This window comes from Spermophilus citellus, assembly GCF_964194105.1.
Source record: "Spermophilus citellus genome assembly, chromosome: 2".
NCBI classification, from domain to species: Eukaryota; Metazoa; Chordata; class Mammalia; order Rodentia; family Sciuridae; genus Spermophilus; species Spermophilus citellus.
This window is the reverse complement of record NC_138183.1, coordinates 194,809,060-194,833,974: the sequence shown is the minus strand read 5'-3', so window position 1 is coordinate 194,833,974 and position 24,915 is coordinate 194,809,060. Positions and strand designations below refer to the sequence as shown.

Sequence of the window (24,915 nt, the reverse complement as noted above, 5' to 3'; positions counted from 1 at the left end):
GTCACCTCCTGTGTGACCTTGGGCAAACTACTTAACTTCTCCATCTCAATTATCTCATATCTCTAATGAAGTTAATGACTGCTTCACAGGGTACCATAAGGATTAAATGAGGTAATACATTTAAAACCCTTAATGCATGCTTGCTGCACAGGAGGCACTTAATAAACCATTAGCTTTTATTGTTTCTATGAGGTAGGGAGAATCTAGATAAAGAATCTGATAATACCCAATACAGGGGAAGGCAGCTGCTTGTAGAAAATCAACAACAGAACCTCTGAACTCCATGTGGACAGAGAAGTGATCACAGTGAACATTATTCCAAATATGACACAAAAAGTTATGAAATATATGAAAAAGTATCAGGAAAATGGATTCCTGCTTCCAAGCAAGATGGAATATCAGGGACTAAACTAACTAAAAACTGTTCAAAATATATGGAAGAGGGCTGGGGTTGTAGCTCAGTGGTAAAGCGCTTCCTTAGCATGTGTGAGGCACTGGACTCAATCCTTAGCACCACATATAAATAAATAAATAAATAAATGTATTGTGTCCATTTACAACTAAAAATATTTAATAAATATGTATTTATAAATATATATGTGTGTGTGTATATGTGTGCGTGTATGTATGTATATATATAGTTTTAAGGAATTCAGGAAGGCCAAAGTGGCTGGAGTTGAGACTGCAGAGTGATGAAGAGGAGGGTGGCAGAGAGAGACAGAGATAGACAGATATCATGGGAAATCTGCAGAGGACACCTTCAAGTATTCAGCTGAGTACTGATCAGTACATGTTATGTGAAGAAAGTATGTGTGGCTAAGAATAGAACCACCCAAATAGATTAGAGAAAATGATCCACAGATGTTACACAGATTTGACAATAATTCCTGTTCTCTCCTAACAGAATAGAAAACCTCAGAAGGCTCAGGGCATCAGGTGGAGTTCTCAGAAAACCAGTAAGGATACAGAAGAACCAACTTGACTTAACTGACATTTATAGAACATAACACCTAACAGCAGCAAGTACATGAGAAACATTTACCAAGATATACCATATACTGGGTCACAAAACAATTTAGTAGGATTCAAGTATGTCAAGTATGTCGGACTACAACAGAAACAAATTAGGAATCACTAACAGCTGTGTGTGATGATGCAAGTAGACTGTAATCCCAAATACTTGGGAAGCTGAGGAAGAAGGATCACAAATTTGAGGCCAGCCTGTAAAACTTAGTGGTCCCTGTGTAAAAAAAAAAAAAAAAAAAAAGCTAGGTAGAGGATTTGCCTAGCATGCACAAGGTCCTGGGTTCAATACATAGTAAAACACATACACGTGCGCGCGCACGCGTGCGCACGCGCGAAAGGGGAAAAAAAAGAGATCAGTAACAAAAAATATCTGGAACTGGGCATGGTGGCATACCACACCTGTAATTCCAGTGATTCCAGCAGCTGAGGCAGGAGGATCAAGTCCAAGGTTAGCCCAGGCAACTTATTAATATATAAAATAAAAAGAGCTGGGGATATAGCTCAATGATAGTGTGCCCCTGTGTTCAATCTCCAGTACTGACAAAAAAATTATGTAAAAATGATTTAGAAAACCCAGAACAACTTTGAGAACATCTTTAAGAAGGTGGGGGAGCCAGGTGTGATGGCACACGCCTGTAAATGCAGCATTCAGGAGACCGAGGCAGAAAGATCGTGAATTCAAAGCCGGCCTCAGCAACTTAGTGAGACCCTGTCTCAAAATAAAAAATAAAAAGGGCTGGGATATGGCTCAGTGGTTAAGTGCCTCTGGGTTCAATCCTTGGTACAAAAAAAAGTTGGAGGACTTATCCTCCCTGACTTCAACATTTTATAAATTTTGGGGGGATGGTGTTTATTTCTACTCAACAAAATCCAACCTGTTACTTGGAATACCTTAAGACTCCTAAACAGTCTCCCTCTTCAAATCCTATCTTCACAGATAGTATAGGTTGATTCCAATCACAGTCATGCATTGCTTAGAGATGGGGGACTACATTCTGAGAATGCATTGTTAGATTGTTAGGGGTTTTTATCATGGTGTGAACATCACAGAGAATGCTTACACAAATTAAGAGGCCTATGTTACTACATGACAATTTTTTTTCTTTCTATATTAGATGACATAATTCTTAGGGGACCATCATCAGATGGGCACCCATTGTTACATCTTGGGAGCAAGTTTTTACCCCTCACACATCAGATCACACACTAATCTCTAAGGTATATAAAGAACTCAAAAAGCTAAACACCAAAACAAACAAACAAACAAACAAACAAACAAAACAACCCAATCAATAAATGGGCCAAGGACATGAACAGACACTTCTCAGAAGAGGATATTCAATCAATCAACAAATATATGAAAAAATATTCATCATCTCTAGCAATTAGAGAAATGCAAATCAAAACTACTCTAAGATACCATCTGACTCCAGTCAGAATGGCAGATATTATGAAGACAAACAACAATAGTGTTGGTGAGGATGTGGGGAAAAAGGCACACCCATACATTGCTGGTGGGACTGCAAATTGGGGCAGTCAATATGGAAAGCACTATGAGATTCCTTGGAAATCTGGGAATGGAACCACCATTTGACCCAGCTATCCCTCTCCTCAGACTATACCCAAAGGACTTAAAAACAGCATACTACAGGGACACAGCCACATCAATGTTTATAGCAGCACAATTCACAATAGCTAAACTGTGGAGCCAACCTAAATGCCCTTCAGTGGATGAATGGATTAAAACTGTGGTATATATACACAATGGAATATTACTCAGCACTAAAAGAGAATAAAATCATGGCATTTGCAGGTAAATGGATGCAGTTGGAGAAGATAATGCTAAGAGAAGTTAACCAATCCTCCCCAAAATTTTATAATTTTATAGGACTTAAGACAGTGGAGTACTGGCATCAAACTAGACAAAGAGATCCACCAATGAAACCAAACAAATGTTGAGAAATAAACACTAGTGGATTACTGGTTGACTAATGAGAGATGGGAAAGACAGATTACAAAGGAAATGAGGAAACCTCTGGGGGGTAATAGATACGTTCATCATTATAATGGTGGTGGTTTCATGGTGTATACATGTGTCTGTATGTATTAGACTGTGCACATTTAGATATGTGCAGATTATTGTATGTCAATTTTATGACAGTAAAGCTGTTAAAAATATTAATAAAACTTGGGAATTTTAATGTCATCTTTCATACAGTACTTGATGCTATAAAACCATTAACTACATTGGAAATGGGACATTCAATGATTATTCAACAAATGCTTCAGAAATGAAAAAATAATAAAAGAATGCACAGCTATTAAAACATCATAGAAGTTAGAGGAAGAAAGGGAACTCAGAGATGGTGAAAGAATTGATAAAGAGCAGGACTTCAGAGGGAGTTATATTTTGGTTCAAATGTCACCTCTCTTCATTTATATGATGTGTGCCTTCAGGAGGTATTTAATTCTCCCAAGTGTGTCTCCTCAACTGTAAATACACTCAGGATTTTTGTGCTCATTAATTAATTGTGCACATATATATAAAATGTATGATTGTATTTAGCAGAATACCTGGGTCATAATACACTCTATCAATGTGAACTCCCTCCGTTGAGTAGTAATGCACCTGTCAGAACTAGAGTAAATGGCTTATTCTGAGGTTCAGATAAATATTTTTAACATGTACTATGTATAAGAAACTGTGTCAGGCACTTTATTTTTTTCTTGTAAGAAAATAAGTTAATTCCTTTATTTCATAGAAATCATAATTGATGAGATAGTTTTAAGAACTTTGAATTAATAACTTAATTTCCTAAAAAAGTCATCATAAACAAAATAAAGTTGATAATAACAACACAGTATTCCACTATGTAGAGATAAATATCATTACTTTTTTTTTAAATTATGTTGCCTCTGCTGCTTTCAAATTTGCCTTTTCTGTCTCAGGAGTAACTGGGATTACAGGAGTTTGCCACTGCATTCAGCTCATTATCTTTTCTGATGGCTTTTCTTCTAGTAATAACATATATGTACATACATTTTTTATAATTTATTTATCCTCACATTTTTGTGGTAAGAGCATATGACATCTACTTTTGTTATATTTTTCATAAATAACATACCGTAATTAACTATAGCTACTTTGCTGTACAATAGATCTCCTCATTTATTCTTTTCTAACTATGATCATATTTTCTTTAACCATATACCTTCACCCAATCATCCCAACCTCTAGGAACCACCATTCAACTCTACTTCTGAGATAATTTTTTTAAGATTTCACATATAAGAGAGAACGTGCGATATTTATCTTTTTTGTGCCTGGATTATTTTACTTGACATAATGTCCTTTAGATTTATCCATGCTGTAATGAATGACAGGACTGCATTCTTTTTATGGCTCAACAACATTCATATATATATATATATATATATGCCATATTTTTAATTAATTAATTATTTGGTACTGGGGCACTTAACCACTGAACCATATTCCCAGAACTTTTTATTTTTAAATTTACAACAGGGTCTTGCTAAGTTACTTAGAGTTTCACTAAGTAACTGAGGCTGGCTTTGAACTTGTGATCCTTTTGCCTCAGCCTCCCAAGTTGCTGGAATTACAGATATGCACAATTGAGCCCAACTAAATGCCACAATTTAAAACCCCGAAATCTGATGATGGATGTTTAGGTTGATTCCATATCTTAGCCATTGTGAATAGCACTGTGATAAACATGGGAAAGTAGATAACCTCCTTCAACATACTGATTTCATTTCTTTTGAATATGTACCCATTAATGGGATTGCTAGATTGGCACTTGTTATTATGGCTATGCAGAAAGTCAAGGAACATAGTATACATCCCCTCAGAGTGAGATTCTGTACATCTTTTCGCCTACCTTTTGGCTGTAGCTGTCATTAAGTGAGACTGGTTCTCTTGATCTGTGGACACTAACTTAATAGACATATTCAATTTAGTAATTCTCAGTACCTAGTGAAGGGTCTCATAAGAAGGACTGGCTCAAGGCATACTTACTGAAGTAAGCTGTTCCTACTGAGGATTTGTTAGTTTCACTAAAAGAGTAGGCTCTTTTGAATATGGAGTTTAGTTAAATAAAAATCACGATTGCTCATTTGGAAATACTGTAAATGCAAAAGCAACTGAAGATTTTTGTAGGCACATTCTACAAACTGTTTCCAACAGTTTGCATTTATAAAAATCCGCTGTTTCTTTTCATTGGGATTAGCTTAAACGAAAAACAGATTTTCATATTCAAAAACAAAAACCTCTATACTGCAAGAACTATTAGGCAATACCTGGGCTGATGGAACTAAACTGCATCTCAATGGTTAAAAATATTTAATCTACTAATAAATTTGAGAGGTTTTCCATTACAAAAAAAGATTAATTTCCTTGCATTTCAATCATACTATTCAACATGGTCTTCATAATGACTGGAGTCAGAATTTCTATGTAACTTCTCATATTCAATCGTCATACTCTTAGGGAGGCTACACGACAAAGTTGATTGTTTGCTTTTGTTCAATATTTGGGGGAAGTGGCTAAAGATAGGGAAGACAAGTACACAGTATTAGCTATAATTAGAAAGTTTAAGAAAAAAATATTAAACAAGGACTACAAATCTCTGACCAACTAATCCCACTCTGAAAATCTGTACTACAGGAAAAATTCTCAATATGGAAAAATACAGTCACCTGTTGGTATCCAGGTTGGCTCCAGGACCTCTCATGGATACCAAAATCTATCAATGTCCAAATCTCTAATATAAAATGGCATAGCATTTGCATATTAAACAACACACATTCTCCCATGTATTTTAAATCATTGCTTACATTGCCTAATACAATGTAAATGCTATGTAAAAAGTTGTTACTGGGGCTGAGGTTGTAGCTCAGTGGGAGTGCTTGCCTAGCATGTGTGAGGCACTGGGTTAGAATCTTAAGAACCACATGTAAATAAATGAAATAAAAGTCCAGTGACAACTAAAAAAATATTTTTAAAAAAAGTTGCTATACTATTTTGTTCAGGGAATATTGATAAGAGGAAAAAAGTCTGTATATGTTCACAATTGAAGTGATTTTTCTCCCAATTTTTTTGATCAGTGGTTGGTTGAATCCATGGATGCAGAACTCAGGGATATGGAAAGCCAATTATATGTGTAAAAATGTTTTATATTATTTAAAATAGCAAAAATTTGGAGGCAGTCTAAATAATGAGCATGTTAGAGAACATTTAAGTGAATTTTATTATGCCTTCCTAATGTAATACTGTACAGGCACTGGAAGAATAATTATGAAGATCATCCAGTGACAAGGCATGTTAGGTTGGAAAAATACAAAATTAACTTAATTATGATAAATATATTAAAAATATATATATCAGTAATGAATATATTTCAAAACATGTTGTATACCATAAATATATATAATTTGTGCTTGCCAATTACATGAAAATGAAGAAAGAAAAGAGGAACAAAATATACCACATTGCTATCTGTAGTGTTATGGAACTGTTGGTCATTTGCCTCCCCATTCTGTTTTCTAATTTTTTTTTTGTAATATAGTTATGTGACTTTTCCTATCATAAAGTTAATATAATTTCAAAAGTTAGGTTGTAAATTGGTTGTGGATTTTGAGTAAGGGAAAACAAAGAAAAAAAAAGGAGGGATGAATGACATAAAGACAGACTGGGTCACTGGCAGCAATTCAAACACAGGAAGCTCTTCAGTTACCCACCAACTGAACATTTACACCAGCTGACTGTTCTCCTTTTAAACAGTGTTGCCATATTCTGAGATTCTTGTTTTTTCTTCCCAGTTTTATATTCTGTACCACGTATGAAGCAGAAGACAAAGAGTCAATACCCAAGTATAGTTCCTTCCTTATTCTATAAGGTAAATAGACTGTATATTGAAAAAACATATTTTATAAGGCAATTTTCAGTTATACTGTTAATGTCTACCAGTAGTATCAATCACATTTTCTAGATGACTAATGCTTTTGTTGGCATCTATAATGGAAGAAAATATTTGGATGCTAGAATGTGTGCTTCTGCTTTACATTTGTCAGCCAGCTAGCTGTCAGTGTGAAGAGATACAATCCTCTCTAAATTATTTTAGAGATGTTATTCAAAAGCAGGTTAAATAAATATTGGGACCTCATTAAACAATTTTGTGACTGAATCTCTCTTTAATTTATATTGTCAGTAGATCTTCTACAAAATATAATCCCTCAATGAAGAGGTAAGACATAGGATTCCCAAGACTGACTAGATAGAAGGAAAATGTGGGATGAGATTGCAAAATACTTCCTTCACCAGAGACTACGACATGTCTCTAGATGAGCTGATGTCTACATACCACTAGATGCACATCTCCTTCATTTCCCTCCTTTATACCCAGGAGCCCTTCTTCTTTATTTCTTGCTAAAATTCTTCAAGGACTACCTTCAAATGACATTTCCTGCATGAGGCAAACTTCTTCTAACTAGTATTGAGCTTTTCTGGCTGCATGTCACAGAACTATGAGATTTTAGAGCTGGAGATCTTAGAATCATTTAACTTAACATTCTCTCAGAAATCCAGAAAGAAGTGACCTTTCCCAAGGTGTGCTGATGATAGAGGTAAGCAATTTCAAGCGGCCACACAGTGGCCCAGTCACACACTGCTACGTATCACTAAGGTCTATGAAAGTCTTGTCTGCTCTCCCAGCTTGTAAGCTCTTTGAGGAGAGAAACAAATTTTATTTACCTCCAATTTGCCTGGAAGTAAGCACAATGTGAGGTGATATGGACCTGCTCAGGTGGTTTAGTCAGAAGAGGTGCTAGTCCAAGGATAGTCATGGGTTTGATTGGTTAGAAACAGTGCTGCTGCTGTAGAAGCCAAAAGCAAGTTTGTGCCCAGAATTTGCTGACATTATAAACCATACAACAAAGTAACCTAAAGCAGATAGGAATTAACATCTTTTAAAAGATGCAATAGGAAGAAATATTCCATGACATGAAGTAACTCTGTTCTAATGAAAACATGGCAAGCTCTTCTAACCCCAAAGTCATTGGGTGATGTGTGGTTTTTCCCCTGGACTGAATTACCATTAATAGTGAAATAAAAATAAACCTTCAATAGATCTTGTTTTCTTAAATGTATACCCAAACACAATACTTTTTAAAAGTGCAAGTGTATGCCCATTAAAAAAATCAGAATGTTATGTGAAAAAACTGACAAAACTTCTAAGAATGTTTTAAAACTTTGGCCAATTTCTCTATCAAGGACGCTTTATTTCTGAAGGACACAACATTACAAATACAGTAGAACTTGGGAGATTTTAGCTTTTAATTTGCTACTGTTCCACCCACCCACCTATGTATCCATCTTTTTCTCCATTTCTTCCTTCAACAAATATGAAGAATCTATTATGTGCCAGACATTTAGCTGTGCAGAGCAATGAACTAGGCAGATATGGCAATTATATTTCAGAGAGGAAGACAGACAATAAACAAAAGAAAACAAAGAAGAGAAGTACAAACTGTGATAACACCATTAAAGAAATAAACAGGATGAGAGAGAGTAATGGGTAACAAGGTGGCAGTAGGAATTAGGTCTGACTAGAATGCATCACATATCCACCTATGTAGTATTAGGGAAATCAATGAACTTTTCTGATACTTAGATCTTTAACATGACAAACCAAAGTTGAATGGATGACATCCAAGTGGAAAGACCTTTGGATGTGAAGTAAGAAAACTTAAGCTTGTGCCCCAGCCTTGACTGTCAAACCTCACCTGCAGTCTCCCTCTGAGACTGCAGGTGAGGTTTGAAATCAAGTATGAGAGCTTATGGGAGCTGGAGTTACCTTTACACTGAGCCTCCACACTGATGAAAATTTGTTTATTTTAATTTTGAGACAGGTATGGTTATGTTGTGCAGGCAAGGTGTGAACTCCTGGACTTGAGCGATTCTCTTGTCTCAGCCTCCTGTGTCACTGAGACTACAGCTGTTTGCCACCACACCTCACTCACACTTCTTTAAGATTTTACAACTCTGAATGTTTTTCATTTTCACTAAAGATGACCTCTGAAAACTTCAGAAAGACTAGGTTAAGTTTTCTATTCTACTACTTCTAGCTAAGAAGTACATTTACTTCATGAATAGAATAAATAATGAGATTGGTAGATAATCATTGATAACCCCATTAGTGACAATGTATTCTTTTTCTGCACATTAAAAAAAAATTAACAAACTGATTTTATCTTCTCTCTTCTTTTTCCTGTACTTCTTTTTCATCCTTTAGTGAAAGCCCATCATATCCAAGAAAAGAAACCATACCGAGTGTAGTGTGCCATTGCTGGTGGCTGCAGGAGTGCGGGCCCACCGCTCATTTTCCAGTTCTTCCATTACTTGGTTCATGGCACTCTTTAGCCATGTGTCCACAGAAACGCCAATCTGCTTTAGCAGGTCTAGCCGGGCTTCAGCTTTCAACTTAATTATCTAAGGAAACCAAGAAAATGATCAGAAATCAAGGCATTTTCCCCCTTTCATTATTAAATTATTTCCTATTTATTTATTTAGGACAATCTTGATATTCACAAGCAATTCTTCTTGGGTATAAAAGGTAATTTATCATTTGCAGAGAGGAGGAGAAAGGAAAAGAACATAAACACAAGAGCAGTCCCCTAAACATGGCAATAGCATACTTCTTCTTTCTATCTATCTATTGGGGGTGGGGGTATGTGCTGGAGATTGAAGCCAAGGTCTTGTGCTAGATAAGCATGTGCTCTACTACTGAGCTACACCTCCAGCCCTTGACTGACTGTATCTTCTCAAGAGCATAGTACTGATGACACATCAAATATAACTTATGAGGGGCTGGGGTTGTGGTCAGCTGTAGAGCGCTCGCCTAGCACATGCAAGGCCCTGGGTTCGATCCTCAGCACCACATAAAAATAAATAAAATAAAGGTATAAAAAATTAAAAAAATATATAACTTATGAATAGGAAAAATGCCATAAAGCCTGCTTTTTTTCCCCCCTGTTAATAAGGCTACCCCTCAGAACATCCTGAAATCCAGTATTTTCAGCCTTATAATCCAACTCCTGGTCTTTTTCTTTTCCTCTATAATCCATCTTTTACAGGCTGTGCATGGTCTCATCATGTCACTTCCCTGCTAAAAACTTCTACAACTCTGGAGTGCCTACTGAATATAGAATTACCTAAATTTTAACATGGAACAAGCCATCTTTCAAATTCAACTGATTTCTTCCACTACTTTCCATACATCCTGTGCTCCCACACTACTATGTGCTGTTCCTCTAATATATCATGTGCTCTCATGCCTCTGTTTATGACAGTCCCTCTGTGTATAATATCTTTTTATTGCTTTTTGATGTCTGGTGAGTTCCTACCTTTCAAGATTCATTTCAAATATTATCCTTTCTCTGAAGATCTTCATGACCACCCCACCTCCTTACTCCACACCCCTTTCTCTGCTCCCAAGGCAGGTTATACAGACCCACTCAAAATGTGGTAGCATACACATTACTTTATACTCATCTGTGCAACTGCTGACCTTTTAAATATAACTAGGCTCCTTTATGACTGGAGCACTGACATTCAGTGCTATTCTTCTGATAAGTGTTTGATAATTTTTTTGAATGAGTATCCTATATAAAGTAACTTCTATTGCTCTTCTAAGAAAAGATTTTACTTTGAAGAGATATACTACTTCAGTTGATATTAATCTTAAGACGCATTCAGTGCCACTGAGTTAAAAACTACTGTTTCCTTTCAATAACCACTTTTTAATAATAAATGATCTCACAAGCTTAAATAACTTATTTTTTAATATTTATTTTTTAATTTTTCAGTGGACACAACATCTTTGTTTTATTTTTATGTGGTGCTGAGGATCGAACCCAGCGTCCTGTGCATGCCAGGAGAGAGCGCTACCGCTTGAGCCACATCCCCAGCCCCAATAACTTCCCTTTTGATTTGGCTGCCTTTGGTGATTGTCTGTTGATTAATAGTCTTTTTGCTTTTAAGTTATGATGCAGCTGTCAGAAATAGTAGGGATTGGAAAAAAGTTCCTCTTCTACAAATTCAAGAAAGGGAATGACTGCCTCGTCTTTAGTCCTTGTTACAAAAAAAACTTACTAAACAAGTGACTATAAAACCAATTTTAAATCTGTCTGAAACAGTGACTGCTCTGCTACAACAGGCACGCCTCTGAAAGTCATCCTCCAATGACAGCTCCATGCTTCTCTGATTGACAATCATCTCCAGCCTCATCCAGTATTCAGGCCTTTACTTCTGCTTCAGGTAGTCTGCCATCTCCAAAAACCATGGCTGGGAGCAGGGGGTGAGGTGTGCAGCTCAGTGTAGAACACTTGCTTAGAATCAAGTTCTGGGTTCCATCTCCAGCAGCAAAAACACTGCTCCCTCCAACCCAACCAAACAACTGACCAAACAAACAAACCCCAAACAAAACCTCCACCCATGCTAGGAGTGAGTGAATCCCTAAAACATTCCCAGTCTGCCAATCCCTAAAATTCATGCTTTCCTAAATCCTACATATCAGCTCTTGCTTTGTTTAGAGAGAATGTTTTGTAAAGATCATTCTGTTCAATAAATGTAATTCATCATACATCAATAGACTTAAAGATAAGAATCATATGATCATCTCAATAGATGCAGAAAAAGCATTCAACAAAATACAGCACCGATGTTCAACACACTAGAAAAACTAGGTATAACAGGAACATATCTCAACATTCTAAAAGCTATCTATGCTAAGCCCCAGGCCAACATCATTCTAAATGAAGACAAATTGAAAACATTCCTTCTAAAAATGGGAACAAGACAGGGATGCCCTCTTTCACCACTTCTATTTAAAATAGTTCTTGAAACACTGGCTAGAGCAATTAGACAGACGAAAGAAATTAAAGGGATATGGATAGGAAAAGAAGAACTCAAATTAGCACTATTTGCCAACGATATGATTCTATACCGAGAAGACCCAAAAAATTCCACCAGAAAACATCTAGAACTAATGTTTGAATTCAGCAAAGTATGAGGATATAAAATCAACACTCATAAATCAAAGGCATTTCTGTATATCAGTGACAAATCCTCTGAAAGAAAAACTACCCCATTTACAATAGCCTGAAAAAAAAAAAAAAACCAAAAAAAAAAAAATCTTGGGAATCAACTTAACTAAAGAGGTGAAAGACCTCTACAATGAAAACTATAGAACACTAATGAAAGAAATTAAAGAAGACCTTAGAAGATGGAAAGATCTCCCTTGTTCTTGGATAGGCAGAATTAATATTGTCAAAATGACCATACTACCAAAAGTACTGTACAGATTTAATGCAATTCCAATCAAAATCCCAATGACATTCCCCATAGAAATAGAAAAAGCAGTTTCTTTTTTCTATTTTCTTTTCAGCAAAAGAAACATCAGTGAGGGGAATAGAGAGCCTAAAGAATGGGAGCAAATTTTTACCACATGCTCATCAGAGCACTAATCTCTAGGTTATATAAAGAACTCAAAACCTCTGACACCAAAAAAACCAAATAACCCAATCAGTAAATGGGCCAAGGAACTGAACAGATGATATACAATTAATGAACAAATATATGTAAAAATGTTCAACATCTCTAGCAATTAGAGAAATGAAAATCAAAACTAACTCTTAAGATTTTATCTCACTCTAGTCAGAATGGCAGCTATTAAGAATATAAACAGGGCTGGGGATGTGGCTCAAGCGGTAGTGCGCTCGCCTGGCATGTGTGTGGCCTGGGTTCGATCCTCAGCACCACATACAAACAAAGATGTTGTGTCCGCCGAAAACTAAAAAATAAACATTAAAAAATTCTCTCTCTCTCTCTCTCTCTCTCTCTCTCTCTCTCTCCAATAAGTGTTGGAGAGGATGTGGGGAAAAAGGCACACCCATACATTGCTGGTGGGACTGCAAATTGGTGCAGCCATCTGGAAAGCAGTATGGAGATTCCTTGGAAAACTGAGAATGGAATCACCATTTGACCCAGCTATCCTACTCCTCTATACCCAAAGGACTTACAAACAGCATACTACAGGGACACAGCCACATCAATGTTTATAGCAGCACAATTCACAATAGCTAAACTGTGGAACCAACCTAGATGTCCTTCAGTAGATGAATGGATAAAGAAACTGTATATGTATGTGTGTGTGTGTGTGTGTGTATGTGTGTATATATATACACACATACACACACACAATGGAATATTACTCAGCATTAAAAGAGAATAAAATCATGGTATTTGCAGGTAAATGGATGGAGTTGGAAAATATAATGCTAAGTGAAGAAAGCCAATCCCAAAAAACCAAATGCCAAATGTTTTCTCATATAAGAATGCTGATTCATAATGGGGATGAGGAGGGGAACATGGGAGGAATATACAAACTCTACATAAGGCAAAGGGAAGGTATAGGAAGGGAGGGGGCATGGGGGTAAGAAAGGAAATGGAATGAAATGGACATCATTATTCTAACTACATATATGAAGACATGAATGGCATGACTCTACATTGTGTACAACCATAGATATGAAAAATTGTGCTATATATGTAGTATGAATTGAAATGCATTCTGCCGTCATATATAACAAATTAGAATAAATTAAAAAACAAAAAGATCATTCTGTTATTTAGCAAGTAATAAATTCAGCTTAATTGGGCTGGAGATGTGGCTCAGCAGTAGCGCGCTCGCCTGGCATGCGTGTGGCCTGGGTTCGATCCTCAGCACCACATACAAACAAAGATGTTGTGTCCGCCGATAACCAAAAAATAAAATATTAAAATTCTCTCTCTCTCTCTCTCTCTCTCTCTCCCTCTCTCTTTAAAAAAAAATTCAGCTTAATTGTTTCACATATTAGAATGGTGGTCTCTTTCTTTTAACTTTGAAGTTTCCAATGAGAGAATTCTTTTTTTTTTAAATTTTATGTATGTATGTATGTGGTAGTGAGGATCAAACCCAGTGACTCATACATGCTAGGCAAGTGCTCTACCACTGAGCCACAACCCCAGCCCCCCAATGAGAGAATTCTGATGACCCTCTCTTGGTGGCTTTCTGTTCGACTCTCACAGATTCCACTCATAATACAATTTTAGTCGACCTCTTCTTGGGAAGTTGGTATCAAAAACAACCTGATCTCTGATTTGTTCAAGTGGGGTTTTATGGCTGAATTAATGTTGTTATCTTAAGAGATTTTAAAGCATATAATTTTTTTAAAATGGAGGCGAAATTCACCATCTTAACCATTTTAAAGTTCAAAATTGAATGGTTTGGGGTATCATATAGATTGTTATATAAAGTAATTAGAGTTTTGGCTTAAAGGCACATCACTTGGTAAATATTCTTGAAAAATTAGCTTTTTTGATCGCTCATCAAAAAATAAATTTAATATGTAATTAAAAGACAGAAAAAAAAGAATCTTTACCTTTCTTTTGTCTTCCCTCCCTCCCTTTTTTGGTAATAGCTTTATGGACATATAATTCATATACCATAAATTCACTCATTTAAAGACTATAATTCAATGGCTTATAGTACATTCATAGTGCACGCAATCATTTCTGTCAATTTTAGAACATTTTAATCATCCCTGAAATCAGCTCAGTATGATTGAGCTATTACTCATTCCCTGCTGCCCTGAGCAGCCACTAGTCTGCTTTCTGCCTGTATAGATTTGCCTCTTCTGGATATTTAATATAAATTAAATCATAAAATATGTGGATTTTTTGTGATTAGCTTCTTTTACTTAGCATGTTTAAAAAAAATTTTTTTTAGTTATACATGGACACAGTATCTTTATTTTGTTTATTTTTATGTGGTGCTGAGGATCGAACCCAGGGTCTCACATGTGCGAGGCGAGTGCTCTACCGCTGAGCTACAACCCCAACCCCTCACTTAGCATGTTTTTAAGATTAATCTCTGTTGTAACATATATCAGTACTTTCATCTTTTTAATGGCCAAATAATATTCTGTATTTGTCAACTAATGGACACTTGGGTTGTTTCTATTTTTCGACTATTATAATGTAGTTATAACAGTCATATACAACTTTTTCTGTGTGCATGTTTTCATTTCTCTAGGGTGTATAGATAGGAGTACATTGCTGGGTCATAAAGCAACAACCTCACTTGCAGAATCACTGTTGATCCCACCAGCAGCATATGGTTTCTCCATATCATGGCAAACAACTATTAATGTCTGCCTTTTTGGGGCTGGGGATATGGCTCAAGCGGTAGCGCGCTTGCCTGGCATGTGTGCGGCCTGGGTTCGATCCTCAGCACCACATATAAACAAAGATGTTGTGTCCGCCGAAAACTAACTAACTAACTAAATAAATAAATAAATAGATATTAAAAAAAAAAGTCTGCCTTTTTGATTCCAGTCATTCTAGTAGGTGTGAAACTCATGGCTTTGTTTGCATTTCCTTGATGACTAATGGTGTTAAGCATCTTTTCAAGTGCTTATTAGCCATCTGTACATCATTGGAGAATTATCTATTCAGAGTCTTTGCCCATTTTAAAATTGGGCTGATTGTCTTGTTATTTTTGTCTTTTTATGATGAGTTTTCATGTATTCGAGAAACAAGTCCCTTATCAAGTACATGATTTGCAACATTTTTTCCCATTCTGAGATGTTGTTCACCTTTTTGACTGCATCCTTTATTTTTATTTTTCTGGATTGAACCCAGGAGTACTTAACCACTGAGCCACATCCATAGCTCTCTCTTTTTTTTTTTTTTAGACAGGGTCTCACTAAGTTGCTGAGGGCCTCCATGAGATGCTGGGATTACAGGCGTGTTGCTACTACACTTGGCTTGGCATCCTTTAAAGTATGAAAGTTTTTAATTCTGACGAAGTTCAATTTATGTAGTTTTCCCCCCACATTTTTTGCTTGGGCTTTTGGTGTCAAATATAAGAAACTAATCCAAGGTCATGGAAGATTTACTCCATGGTTTCTTTTCAGAGTTTCATAATTTTACCTGTTACATTTAGATTACTTTGGAATTAATTTTTGATCTGATGTTAATTGTTAAAATAATTAATTGGTAGGCCATGAGACAAAGGTGGCTCCAGTGTCCTGGATTCCTATGTAAATAAATAGGAACCCAACTCAGTGTAAAGGGTAAAATGAAAAAAGCTTCACCAGTCAAAAACTGCCAACTACCTTCTAACAGGAAAGGATCTAAATAAGGCTACTGCTCCACATTAACCAATCAAATATTTTCTTTGTTTTGCTTTCTGGTTCATCCTACAAATCCTCCAAGCACATGCTTAATCCCAGTGGCTCGGGAGGCGAGACAGGAGGATCACTGTTCAAAGCTAACCTCAACAGCAAGGCTCTAAGTAACTCAGTGAGACCCTTTCTCTAAATAAAAATACAAAAAAGGGCTAGGGATATGGCTCAGTGGTTGAGTGTCCCTGAGTTAAACCCTCAGTATCCCATCCCCCAAATCATCAGTGTACCTATATGAGAGAAGATCATAAGACACCATTTCAGGAGGGGTCCTATCACATGCCAGTAAGAATGAATGCTGCATAGAGAGGCCAAGAAGAATCTGGATAGGCCTTGCTTGGTTTCCCCACTCAGTCTATTAGCACTAGATCATACTCTTTTGTCCAATAAATTTCTACGTGGTTGTCCATACTTCAATCATGTCTATGCGATGAAGTCTCCATAAAATGAGAAGGTTGGGAGAGCTCATGGACAGTTGCATGCATGGAGGCTTGCAGGAAGGTGAACAAAAGCTCATTTTCATGTTGGGATGGTGGTGTACAACTCCATGGGAATGGAAGCTTCTGGACTCAGGATTTTTCTAGATCTTGCCCTATATACGTCTTCATCTAGCTGTTTATTCATATCCTTTAAAATACCCATTATAATTGGTAAATGTGTTTCTCTGAGTTCTGTGAATGGCTCTAGCCAATTAATTTGACCTAAAGCAAGGGGGTTGTGGGAATCCCAACTTTTAGGCAGTTGGCAGAAGTTCTGGAAACCTGGGCTTGTGATTTGTATCTAAAGTGGGGGCAATCTGGGGCCAATCTATGGGATCTGATGCCATTTCCAGGTTGATAATGTCAGAGCCAAACTAAATCACTGCCAGGTGTCTATTGAAGAACTGAATGCTTGCTGGCTGGTGGGAAAAAAATTCCTGTATATTTTGGGATCATGAAAGTGATCTGTGTTGTGAGCATAGAGCAGGGGGAATTAGTTTGGTTTGCTTCCTCAAAATCCTCAAGAGATTCCAATTGTTTATTTATTTATATATTTGGTACCAGGGATTGAGTTTAGGGGCACTCAACCACTGAGCCACACCCCCAGTCCTATTTTGCATTTTATTTAAAGACAGGGTCTCACTGAGTTGATTAGCACCTTGCTTTTGCTCAGTCTCCCCAGCCATTGGGATTACAGGAGTGTGCCACCACACCCAGCTCCAATTGCTTATATTTTAACAATTGCTTATATACAGAATTTTCCAGTGTTTTCAAATCAATTTTGATGATATGCAAACTGATTACAAGCTTTGGAATATACCTTTCTGTAAATTTTATGGTATTCCAGATAATACTTAACCAAATCATTTTTAGAACCTTTAAAGCCTTTAAAATAATGTTTTAAAAAAATCTAGATCTTTTTGGATACATAATCTTATGGTATTAACACAGTCAAGTACCTTGATTTTAATACAAAATTTAAGTAAGTACAACCAAGTGTTAAACCACAGTTCAGTTTATGAAATTTTTGACAGTTTTATATCTAATTTTTACTTAGTTCTTTTGCTTTGAAATATAATTTCTTTAAGGACAAAAGATTATGGTCTACTGCAATCTTGCTATTTAGGATAGTGCCTTGTAGGAGGGAATCAGTAATGGTAGGTAGTAGTATTTGCCACTTTATATTTTCTATCTTAAAAAACTACTCCAAACACCATTTATTATATATACTAGGAATTATATGATCATATTTTTTTCATTTAATTCATAGATTAATTCTGAGGTGGGTACATTAAACTCCATTTAACAGATAAGAAAAATTATTTAACTGCGATCATACTGATTTTGGTAAATTTTTTTTACCAATGGTTCCTAATGAATCATGCCTTCTTGTCCAAGTGGTCCCCTCCCATACTAATTCTGGGCTTGTCCTTGTGATTTGGTTTGGCCAAATCCATTTGCTAGAAGCAGAAGCTCACTGATAAGGGCCATTCAACTTTGTTAGGGAGGCCAATTTTACCTATGTGAGGATGAAAGAACACACAGGAAAGATCCAGCCCTTCAGGCAACTCTATGGCTGAATGTAGTGCTTAAGTAATATCAGGAAAAACCAGTAAAAGAAATGCAGTTAACATCCAGCATAGTAAAAGGCAATAAAACACTGCTGCTTTTGCTATAAAGTTAGGGATGGTTTTTAAAGGCAACAACAAATTATTGTTTGAATAATTTAATTTTGGTATGTTTGGGTATTTTCCAGGTATCATTCTGTTACTGATTTTTAATTTAGTTCTGATGGGTCACAGAACTTACTTTGAATCTTTTTTTTCTTTCTTTCTTTTTTTTTTTTTTTTTTGTAGATGTAGAAGGACAGAATGCCCAGAGTCAGTGTGGGAGGGGACTGCTTAGATAAGGCGACATGTTTCATTAGGAACCACTGGTAAAACAATTTACCAAAATCATACCAAAATCAGTATGATCTCAGTTAAATCATCTTTCTCATCTGTGAGATGGAGTTAAATGTGTCCACCCCCAGAATTGTTCTATGGATTAAATAAAAAATATTTATGGTTATTTTATGTGGTGCTAAGGATTGAACCCAGTGCCTCACACACAGCCCTGTATGTGAATCTTTATAAACTTAGTGAGACTGATTAACAATCCAGTATATGATGCAGCTGAATGGTACATGTGTATTTTAAAAGACATACATTCTACTCTTGTGCATCAGAATAGTCTGTGAATGCCAATTAGGTAAAGTCGTGTAGTAGCGTATAGGGTGAAGTCTTTCCATAGTCTTACTGATTTTCCATCTCCTTGTTCTATTATTTGCTGAAAAGGGGTTATTAACTTTCCTAACTGTAGATTTGTCTTTTTCTTCTTTTAGTTCTGTCAGGGTTTGATTCATGTATTTTGAAGTTATATTGTTAGTTACACAAATATCCAAGATTATTGTTATCTTGATGAACTGACCCTTTCATCATTATGAATCATCTTTTTCTTGGCCTGAAATCCATTTTGTCTGACATTAATATACTCATTACTGGTTTCTAATGATCAGTGTTTGTTTGCCTGCAGTAAGCAATAGCTAAAATTTCTGCTTAGTTTTTTTCTTTCTTTCTTTCCTTTTTTTTTTTTTTTTTGCCTTTCAGCCAGTTATTTCCTGGCAAGCTCCTTAGAGTATGTTTCACATAAGGACTCAGGTTTTGGCCAAGGATTGGATGGTAATTTACATGCAAATTTTAGGGCTGCCTGATGTCCATCCTCAAGTCATTAAGAACAAGGATCTCTGCTTGTGCTCTAGTGTGCTGCCCTTCACAGTTTAAGAGCTGCTTAATGCAAATGTCACCAGTACAGGCCCATTCTTTGAAATGGCGATTCCTCTTTGGTTTTAACATGCTTTGGGTCATTTTCCAGCTCTGTCAAATGATTTTTGTTTTAATGTTTTTATCCCAGATTAATAACTGTTATACAAAACAGTGAGCCTTTTATAAGCTAATCCCTCTACTACAGTTTAAATCTAAAATGCTCCCTAAAGGCCCATGTGTTATAGGTTTAGTTCCCAGCCTGGTATGATTGGGAGGTGGTAGAAACTTGTAGGACCCAGTGGGAGGTCTTCCAGTCACAGGGGGTATGCCTTTGAAGGGGATAATGGGACCCTACCCCTTTTTCTTGCTGTCTTGTTTGTGGCTTGGTTATGAGGTAAGCAGCTTTGCTCCATCATGTGTTCCCCATCATGACGTGTTTCCTCACAACAGGCCCAAAGGCAGTGGGATGGGACAAATGAACTAAAACCTCAAAACTAGGAGCAGAAATAAAGCTTTTCTCTTTACCTTTATCTGGGCCCCCACCCCACCCCACTAGTGCTGGGAATCAAACCCTGGGCCTCAGAAATGCTAAGTGAGTGATCTGTCATTGAATTACAATGCCAGCCCCCAACCTTTTCTCTTTACAAGGAGATTATCTCTGGTATTTGTTACAGTAACAGAAAACTGTCTAATATACTCCCATTACAAAAAGCAAAAACTGGGGGCTGTGGCTGTGGCTTAATGGTAGAGCACTCACCTAGTGTGGGGGTGAGGCACTGGGTTAGATCCTCAGCACCACATATAAATAAGTAAAGCAAAGGTATTGTGTCCAACTACAACTAAAAAATACTTTTAAAAAGGCAGAAACTGCTATCGAGATATATTCTACATTCAAAAAGAGTTGCAAAGAAGTCTAAAAATTTTGTTCAGTTGTAGTTCTGATACTGCTTAATATGTATAAAAGGATAAAGCAGTTCCATAAAAAGAAAGAAAGGGGCTGGGGCTGTAGCTCAGTGGAAGACACCTGCTTCACATGTGTGAAGCACTGGGTTCAATCCTCAGCACCACACAAAAATAAATAAAGATAGTTAAAAAAAAAGGAGAGAAAAAAAGAACTGAGATTTTCAATGTAAACACGAAAAAAAAAATCAAAGAAATTTAATAAAATCCCTCTAACTTTAAATTTTAATTGGATATATCAAAATTAACTCATGATCATAAAACAATAATAAATGCATAGCACTAAATCTAAGAAAGAGGGGCTGGGATTGTGGCTCAATGGTAGAGCGCTTGTTTAGCATGGGCGGGATCCGGGTTCAATCCTCAGCACCACATAAAAATAAAGGCATTGTGTTGTGTCCATCTACATCTAAAAAACAAATATTAAAAAAAATAAATCTAAGAAAGAACAAAAAATAAATGATGCTCACAGTAATAAGCCCAGACCTTCATAGCCCAGACATTAGTGTCTAAATTTCATTCTCTATTAAAAGAAATCTGAGGGCTGGGATTATGGCTTAGTAGTGGAGTGCTTGCCTAGCACGTTCGAGGTGCTGGGTTCGATCCTCAGCACCACATAGAAATGAATGAATGAGATGGAGGTGTTGTGTCCAATTACAACTAAAGAAAAGAAAATGAAAAATAAAGAAAGAAAGAAAGAAAGAAAGAAAGAAAGAAAGAAAGAAAGAAAGAAAGGAAACAAAAACAAACAAACAAATAAATAAATCTGATCTCCTTGGAGCTAATTCTAAGTCTGGGCAGGGAAAATATAAGGTGAGCCTATGAAAGCTTGTTGTGCTTAAAAGAAAGTATTCAAACTATTGGGGGTAACATCAAAGGGACACAGAGACAGTCTGAATGGACTCCAACTTTAGATAATACAGGGCCAAATTTAGATAATATGGGATTTAGAAAATGACAACTGAATTAATCTAACAAAAAATGAACAAAAATTCATAAGCTGAAAATATATAGGGTAAGACTCCATGAAGAGACACAAGGATAACTACCAGGAAAAGAACACCTATAGCTGGGCGTGGTGGTACATACCAATAATCTCAGTCACTGGGAAGGCTGAGACAGGAGGATGGTAAATTCACAGCCAGGCTCAGTAACAGCAAGGTGTTAAGCAACTAGTAAGGCCCTGTGTCTAAATAAAATACAAAATAGGACTGGGGATATGGCTCAGTGGTCGAGTGCCCCCGAGTTCAATCCCCCATACCAAACCAAACCAACCAACCAACCAACCAAATAAACAAACAAAAATACCTATAATAGGGGCTGGGGCTGTAGCTCAGTGGAAGAATGCTTGCCTAGCATGTATGAGGCACTGGGTTTGATCCTTAGCACCACATAAAAATAAATAAATAAAATAAAAATAATTGAAAAAAAAAAAAAAAGAACACCTACAATTGAAGTAAGAACTAAAAATTCTTAGAGCTTGAACAAGGCTCAGAGATGTAGCAGTTCTGTCTAGACTGAATTAAGGCACCTTGTTTGATACTGGCATTGGTTTAGGACTAAACTAGCTCTATTGGAAAGGTGACTCAAGACCAGCCTAAATACAGCCTCCAAACAAGCCTCAAAGGGCAACTCTGATCTGCTGGTAACTGGTCAAGCAGTCAAAACAAATTCAATAGTTAGCAGGAGAAAAGAGAATCTGGACACTTAATAACCAAGCATTCACAATTTCTAGCATTCTGTAAAAAATTCTGGGCATTTGAAAAGCAGAAAAATGTAAGAGCTATACCCAAGAAAAAAATCCTTTAAAATTTAAGAAAGGAATAATACAAATCTTACACAAACTCCTTTAGAAAATAGGAGTTGTGAAAATTTACTAATTGATTTTATAAGAGCAGCACATTTTTTTTGGGGGGGGGAACAAAAATAAAGACCTATTATAGGCCAGTATTTGTCACGAATACAGATACAAAAATTCTTTTTTTTTTTTTTTTTTTGGTAGTGGGGATTGAACCCAGGGGCACTCAAACACTGAGCCACATCCCTAGCCCATTTTTGTATTTTTTAATTTAGAGACAGGGTCTCACTGAGTTGCTTAGGGCTGGCTTTGAACTTGTGATCCTCCAACTTCAGACTCCTGAGCCACCAGGATTATAGGCATGCACCACTGCGCTTGGCCAGATACAAAATTTTTTAGCAAATATTTGTCAACTGGATACATAAGTAGATAAAATGGATAACACATCATGATCAAAGGGATTTATTTTAGAAATTTAAGGCAGGTTTAACATAAGAAAATGAGTTGATATACTTGGCTGTTCAAAGAGAATAAAAGAGAAAATGAAATTAATCTCTTAAGTAGATGTTAAAAAAAAAAGATTTGGCAAAATTCAACTTTTGTATTCATGCCAAAAGGAAGAAAAAAAAATATACCCAAAACCTAAACCAAAACCTTCTCCTTAATTTGATTAAGGACACTCAGCAAAAAATCTAGAACTAATGTTACATCTAATGATGAAATTCTAGATGCTTCTCCTATCGTCAGGAAAAAGGCAAAGATGTTGGCACTTACCATTTCTATTCAATATCCTACTAGAAGGTCAACCCAGTATATCAAGGCAAGAAAAATAAAAGGCAAATATGTTGAATATGAAAAAACAAAACTATTATTGGTAGATAACACAATCATGAAGAGAGATTACCCTAAGCAATCTACTAAAAAGAACTAATAAGTAAATTAGGCAAGGTCAAAGAATACCAGGTTAGTAAATATAAAGTATCAATTTTATTATGACATACTAACAACCACCAATTATGAAAAATTTAAAAGAACAATTTATAACAGCATCAAAACCATAGACTTGGGGATTAAATCTGACAAAACATGCCTGAAACCTTTACATTAGAAACTATAAAATATTATGAAAGAAAAATAAAGACTTCTTAAACAAATGGAGATTTCTTCATTAATTGAAATCCTCAATATTACTGAGGGGTCAATTTTCATCAAATTGATTTATTCAGTACAATTCCAATCAAAATCCCAGCCATCTTTTTTTTTTTTTTTGTAGAAACTGATAAGCTGATGAAAATGAGAATAGTCCAAACAATTTGAAGACTTATAGTAACTGATCCCAGGACTTATTATTCTAAAGTCATTAAGACTGGACACCGTATAAGGATAGACATATAGATCAATGGAACTGAACACAATCAAAGGAAGATTCACACATACATAGTCAGTTGTATTCAGTAGAGTTGCAAAAGTAATGAGGCAAACTGCTGGGAAAACTGCATTTCTATGTTGAAAAGAAAAACCATGACTGTTAACTCAAACTGGACCTCAACAACTGAAATAATTCTTAGGATCATAGCCCAAACAGAACACTAAAACTACAACACTTTTTAGAAAACATAAGAGAATAAATATATTACAACTTTAGTGTGGGCCAAAAATGTCTTAAGATTTAACCATAAGAAAATACTGATAAATCAGAGATCTCACCCAAATTAAAAATTTACAATATAGAAAATGAAAAGCAAGCCAAAATCTGACAAAAACATTCACAATACATATATTTGAAAAATGATTAGTACATAGAATTAAGACTGACCCAAATTTTAAAAATGGGTAAAATACTAAAAAGGATATATGTTTGGCCAAAAAATTATAAGACTCAGCATCTTAGCAATCAAATGCAAATCAGAACCACAATGAAATATATCGTATATCCACTCAAATGGCCAAATATAAAAAAACCAATGATACTAAATGCTGGTGAAGGAACTGGAACTCCCATATCTTTTTAAAAAATATTTATTTATTTATTTTTTTAAGGTGTAGACGGACACAACACAATGCCTTTATTTTTATGTGGTGCTGAGGATTGAACCCGGGTCCCCATGCTAGGCGAGCGCTCTACCTCTGAGTCACAATCCCAGCCCCTGGAACTCCCATATCTTGGGAGTGTAATATGGTACAGTCACTTTGGAATACACGTTGGTAGTTTCTTATAAACACACACTTACAATATGATTTAGCAATTCCACTTTTAGAGAAATCAAAACATGTCCAATCTTGTGTATTACTTGTATACTCTTATAAATAAAGAGTAAAAATCTGGAAATAACCCAAATATATATGTACAGGTAAATGGGTAAGCAAATATATGTATCGAAAGGAAGACACTGGATACAAGAGTACATACTCTCTTTCATTTAAAGAAAATACAGAATAAGTAAAGTTAATCCATACGATAGAAAACACTTCCGTTGTTACCTGGTCACAAGAGAACTTTCTGAGATGACAGAAATATTTTATATTTTGATTGTGGTGGTGA

General features: G+C 36.0%; 1 protein-coding gene across 2 annotated transcripts in view; it reads right to left on the bottom strand.

Moving 5' to 3' along the window:
• The window catches only part of FCHSD2 (FCH and double SH3 domains 2), a 272,647-nt gene that overhangs the window by 17,078 nt on the left and 230,654 nt on the right, over positions 1–24,915 (bottom strand). For both annotated transcript variants that reach the window (XM_081282330.1, XM_081282331.1), the window contains one exon: positions 9,374–9,535. In XM_081282330.1, the coding sequence (XP_081138456.1) occupies positions 9,374–9,535 (162 nt within the window). The remainder of the gene's footprint in view (positions 1–9,373; positions 9,536–24,915) is intronic.